Here is a 6,095-nt window from a genome sequence, read left to right on the forward strand (position 1 = left end):
AGAAAACAATCCTGATGATAGACAAAAATAAGAGATCAAGGTATTAGTTATTGAGACTTATCCAGAAAAGGACAGTGCTCAGAATACAGTTTGTATTTTACTCCAGACAGGTAATATAAGAAGTCTTTATGTATTATCTGATACCCTAGTACTGGCTTTTGGCTGTCACCATCATCCTCTCTACTCGCCACATTCCACCTCTTGCTGAAGTAGATTTGTCTCAGCCGTTTAACAAGTGATTCTTCTCCAGAGGCCAGAAGACTTGCTGAAAAAAAAACCCCAAACAAACCCCACAAAGCACTCCAGTTACTTGTGTTGAGAGGGGGAGCATCTGAGGAGCACTTTGACTTGTGGACAGTTGGAATTGCTACTAAAAAAAATGAGAAACTTTGAATGAGGAATAGAGAGTGGTGCAACAGAAAAAGTACCAATAAAGCTTTAATGAAAAAAAATACTTGCTGAATGTTTTGCAATCTCACTGCACTACACAGTTGCTCAGCTGGGTCAACTTGCTTGGTAGTCTAAAATCCTGCAAGGAAGGAGGTACCCAGAATGCACAGGAGAAACCAAGACCCACATCCTACAGCCACACGCACAATAGTAACTGACCCGGTTCATTTTGTGGCACTGACTTAAACAGGAACTCTGTTCTCCTTGGCCCACTTTTTCATGATGCGGACAATGTATTCTACTTGAGAATTACCAGTGCTCTTCAGAAGATGCAGCACTTCCCGTAGAGTCTCTCTACAAAGGTGAAAAGCAAAGATTTAAATGAGGGTGATACAATAAACAACTACCCACATCCAAACTATTTTGCAAAACACGGTTCCTACACAGAGAGGTCCATTCATCTGCAGAGCAGGAATAGGTAAAAATACACAGTAGATTAGATCCCAGGGGACCAAAAACAGGGGGGTTGGACTAGATGACCTTTAAAGGTCCCTTCCAACCCAAACTATTCTATTGATTCTATGATTCTAAAAAAAAAAAAAAAATCTTGTATACCATTGCAACAAGGAGAGAAATTAAAAAAAAAATCAGCAAGATGTAATTAGTTTGGAGTTTAGTGCGTGAGTGTGTGTATTTATGTGTAAATCCTTACTCTTGCAAAATAGTTCCCCAGAACAAAACAAACTTTTTTTTTTTCTTTAATGCTACTTGCTAGTCTTCAGTATGGCAACATCTAGCTTAATGCTGCCACAGCACCTCACACATAAATACAAATAACATGGAAATGAACATTACCAATAGGATAAACCAGTATGAAGCTGCAGTTTGCCAGCTACTTTACAGCAAGAACTTGTATTGTATGCATATTGAAAAACAGGCAAGCTATGTGTATTTTACTGCATCTACTGCAGTAATTGCTAAAAGGACACTTGAAGGGTGCAGTAGTTAATGAGATTATTCCAGCAGAGAAGGGAATACAAGGAAGGTGTAGAAGCCAAGATACACACCTACCAGTCATGTACAAAACAGCAACTTTGGCCAGGGGAGAATGGCCATCTGGCATCACAGCAGAATATGAATGAGGGAACGGTTCTTAAATACAGCCTCACTACTCTCTCGGTCTCCCATCCAGTGAAATGGGACGAAAGCAAAATTATCAGTAACACAGATAATTTCCTTTAAGCTTTCATCAAGTAAGTATATTTGTCTGACATGGACAGTGTCTTCAGAAAGCAAATTTTAGTGAAAACACAGTCTCATCTACTCATTGTTTAGAGAAATTGTGTTCTTCCTACAGCGCTGAGTAAATGTTTCCTTAGTTCTGTTCTATGAACCTTAAAATGTCATGGGACAGTTTTCCATTCTTATGCCATTAACATGAAATGAGGTTCTTTTTCCTCAGTTCACGAACATACTACATTTATAACTGAGCTCTTCCTAGTATAATGACTAATGTATTTTGGTTTCCTACAGTTCATAGCATTCGCTGATAAGTTATTCTCCACCATATATTCTGTAACTGTTGATGTGGAAGATACACTTCAAATTGAACACTGCATATGGAACCACTGGCCAGCGTGTCTATTCTCTGAAAGGTCAATAAAGACTTGGAAGAGGATACATAGTTCTAAAGCTAAGACTATGATTCTGGCTTACAGCTAACTGGAAATAGGAAAAGAGCAAAATAAATTCAGATACAACACAGAATACTCACTTTGCTTCTCGGCCAGCTAAGATCATTTGAAAGACACCCACACAAGCACCTCTCTTGCCTTCCCAGTATTCAGGATTACTGTCCAGTCTCTCCAGAACATCAAATGCTTTGGCTGAATAGTAAAATTGACGCATCTGCACAGGAAGTGAAACATTATTCCTGACTAAATGACCATCTTTCAGAAGGGGATTAAAAATTTTGAGCTCAGTTTTCTGAAATCAGCAGTAAGTCATAGAAGCAATGTGCATATTCCTGTTTTTCTGCAGGCAGCAAGTGACACAGAACAGGCACATTTCAGTTCTACGTAGAGAAACAGGTGGTATTATAACATTACTGGTCTATGTCTTTGAACATATTATAGACAAACTGCACTGTGAACTTTATTAGTTGGCAATGATCAGTGCTGTTGTTTTGATCATATATAGATAACACTAGCTTACAAAACTTCTTTTTTATGAGGTGCCCTATCTAGTGTTGTACCGACTATACCAAAGTCCTTGATAGAACATCAACTTCAAACTAGCCCAAACATTTGAAAACGTAACCACTTTTCCTCATCTAGAGACGGTCACAGCGACATATTTGGATGTCTTTTGGGTTTAACTTAGAGCTAAATTTTTTTCTTCACTGTTACTGTACAGCACAAAATAAGATTCAGTGAATCTATAATCCAAAATTTTCCTGAGCATAGGAAAATCCACTGTGTATCTTTTCTGCCTTAGATTCTCTATTTGTAAATGGGAACAAGAAGCAAGTTGGTTGGCAACAGTCAGTGCGAAAGTTACTGACCACAGTAACTGTGGCTTTTGAAGTCAGCATAACTCATGTGGACCTTATCTATGACTGCAAGTGTTCTTCACTTGGGCAAGCCTGAATAGCAATGTTGTTTGTGGCTAGCATCTTCCCATGAGAGAGCGCAGAAGGTAGACTGTGCACAACCTCCCACCCTTTGGTGGCTGGAAGCCTGCATCTGCTGAGAAAAAAGGACAGGCTGTGGGAGTTACGTTTGAAAACTTTAGTCAGAGAAATACAGGTGCTACAGCATGAGTAATAATTCCCTTTTCTTCACATTAATGGTGATTTTAACCACAGGTGATTGGCAAGCACTTAAATGGATGGGAATAAAGATGGTGAGTATAAACAGTATCAGATATGTCAGCTACAAAGAAAAAATTGAATACTGATCTCTCCACGCTGGCATCTGTTCTAGTTCCATTAAGCAGATACCAGTTTAATGTCCTCCTTCTAGCTGACATAAAAGCAGGAAATGCTTCACCCCAAGTCATGTGCTGTTACCTCTATGGATAAAATAGACTATTGCATGAGAAGCAGCAAGTAATTAACCAGAAGTCCTGCATCCTAGCTTCCTCACTGAACAACTTCTATCAGCATAGCAACAGGACATCCAGCTACACCTAGTCTCAAGACACTGTTGACCTTGCTTCATCCATGTTCATTCAGCATTCTGTTGAGTGAAGCCTAGGGCGACTGCCTTCTTAAGTTACAGCTATGGTGCTGTCTGTGGACCTCCATATAATATAATGTTTCAGAAACAACTGGAAAATGCTACATTAACTCAAACAACATGGGCCTTGCCATTTAGTGGAAGAGGTACAATCAGCTGGTAGTGTAGAAAGACAAGTTATAACACTATGGTAATAATTTTTGAAACGAAATTCCTTGGTCTTTGGAGCAGTCATTTATGGCCATATGTAGACACATAGTTAGGCTGAAAAATTTAGTCCTGTAAGTGCAGCTTTTAAGAGCTCTATATAAATCCAAAGTGTGGAGCTGCTTCTCCTCTAGAGTACAATAAGGTTTTGAGAAGAATTTAGGCAAAGTAATCAACTGATTTAAGTGAGACTTAAAATGGTCTAGAGAGAGATTTTACATAAGGTCTGATTGTCAACTTGCTTTCACAAATTGCAGCTATGGGAACACCAGAGGCATAGCCACTTGCTTGAGCAACAAGACTTTTAGGGTGAGATGGTGGATTGAATAGTTGAAAGATGCGAAAGCGATAATTCACTCAGTTTTAGAAGAATGCTTTTGAGATCACAAGGTAGATTTTGTGACTTTCAGTTATGTGTTTGTTAGGATTTTGAGAACATGTTACTTGGTCAGATGAAGGAAAACAGCAAAAAAGAATGTTACAGATAGTATGTGAATATTGCTGCTCTTTGGAGAGCTTGGCTGAACTGAGAATCATTGGGAGGTTTTCCAGTAGGACTCAGTTTACTATCTTTCCTCTATGATGGCAAGTTTGGTCACTGTATCTCTAATAAGGCTATGCTAATAGCTGCTGGCTCTTGTGTGTTCACTTGCGTTAGGCTCCACTGAACCAGCTCCATGAGCTTTACACCTATTATCTGTTTTATGCTTTTCTTCTCACGTATGCCTTCTTAAAGCAGCGAACTACCATATTTGCACAATCACAAAATTACAGTCTGTCTTTATATTCTATAGTTAATTTAAATTAATTCTAAAACGGTTGCTCCCCAAATAACTTCAGTCCACCTTCTGGCTCTGGCCAATACATTCTGAAAAGTGGATGGCCTGTGTCTCACCATGACACTTTTCCAAAGAACATCCTTTTCTCCTATCACTGAGCTGCTACTCCTCTAGGTCCCAACACAGTGCAATCATCCTTGTTGATTGCAGATGGCAGATACAGCATTCTATTATTGTCTACTGAAATCTTGCACAGCAGTACTCTGCATAGGACAACCAATTTTTCTTTCTCCTATAGTGCCATTTACAATCCTCTCAAACAAGTTTTCCTTATATGCCTCTACATTCATCCTGCGGATGAAGCTCTCAGGTTTTCTTTCCATGCTTTGCAGAACAGCAAAAAAACTTGAATCAGAGCTAAGTCTTACTGTGTATAGACACCATCTGAAGAATTAGATGTTAGGAATTTAGGCAGAATTGTAATCAGCTTCCCAAGATCTCTTCATTATTAAATAGCTTTGTATAAACTAGAATTTGGAGGTGTGCCAGCATTGTATTAGCAGGGAGCATCAGAACTAGTAAACACAATCTAGAAGCTTAGTACAAGTAAGGTAACATATATTTTAACTTGTTCTAAAATGCCCGGAGCATCCCTACTAAAGTGGACGTTGTCTTGTCTAGCTTGACTTTTAAAAATGTTAGACAGCTTAGTCTAACCTCATCTCTTAAAAGTCCCCTCTAGAAAAGGTTCAAAAGAAGAACTATTATTTGTTAGCAGGGATCCCGCTGTAGGCAGTTAAGCTCACCATTATTTCTGAGTAGTTTTATTCCTAATGACTACACACACACCGTGTATCTTTGCCCCACTTGGGCAGATAAAATAGTAGTTGTGGGAATTCTCTTTCCATTTCCTTATGATTAGCAAAGGAGTATCTCCCATTGCCATTACAAGCTTTAAGGAAAAAATAATACTGTCCCAGAAAAAAAAGCAGCATGAGACTCCTTGCTGAACCTATGCTAGATTTTTTTTTTCTTAAAAGTTTCTTGTCATTTCTACCAGCAATGAATCCCTAGTAGAAGAAACTGTTATCGTTATTGATAGCTCAAGCATGCAGTAATTTACCTACGTTTTAATCAGTGGGTTGTCTATCAAGAAGGCCTATAGGTTAAAATACTGACTAATCCTTGCCAGCTCATAGAATCATAGAGGTTGGAAAAGACCTCCAAGATCATCGAGTCCAACCGTCAACCCAACACCACCACCCACTAAACCATGTCCCTAAGTGCCTCATCTACTCGTCTTTTAAATACCTCCAGGGATGGGGACTCAACCACTTCCCTGGGCAGCCTGTTCCAATGTTTAACCACTCTTCCAGTAAAGAAATTTTTCCTCAGGTCCAATCTAAACCTCCCCTGGCGCAACTTGAGGCCATTTCCTCTCGTCCTATCGCTTGTTACTTGGGAGAAGAGACCAACGCCC

General features: G+C 39.3%; 1 protein-coding gene across 2 annotated transcripts in view; it reads right to left on the reverse strand.

The window, feature by feature from the left end:
• Positions 1 to 585: 585 nt before the first annotated feature.
• Positions 586 to 6,095, reverse strand: part of TTC26 (tetratricopeptide repeat domain 26) — a 51,120-nt gene continuing 45,610 nt past the window's right edge. For both annotated transcript variants that reach the window (XM_019474822.1, XM_009290043.2), the window contains 2 exons: positions 2,165 to 2,298; positions 586 to 744 (listed from right to left, as the gene is read on the reverse strand). In XM_019474822.1, the coding sequence (XP_019330367.1) occupies positions 633 to 744; positions 2,165 to 2,298 (246 nt within the window). In that variant the 3' untranslated portion in view covers positions 586 to 632. The remainder of the gene's footprint in view (positions 745 to 2,164; positions 2,299 to 6,095) is intronic.

Source organism: Aptenodytes forsteri, unplaced genomic scaffold (assembly GCF_000699145.1).
Source record: "Aptenodytes forsteri isolate BGI_AS27 unplaced genomic scaffold, ASM69914v1 Scaffold284, whole genome shotgun sequence".
In the NCBI taxonomy this organism is placed as follows: domain Eukaryota; kingdom Metazoa; phylum Chordata; class Aves; order Sphenisciformes; family Spheniscidae; genus Aptenodytes; species Aptenodytes forsteri.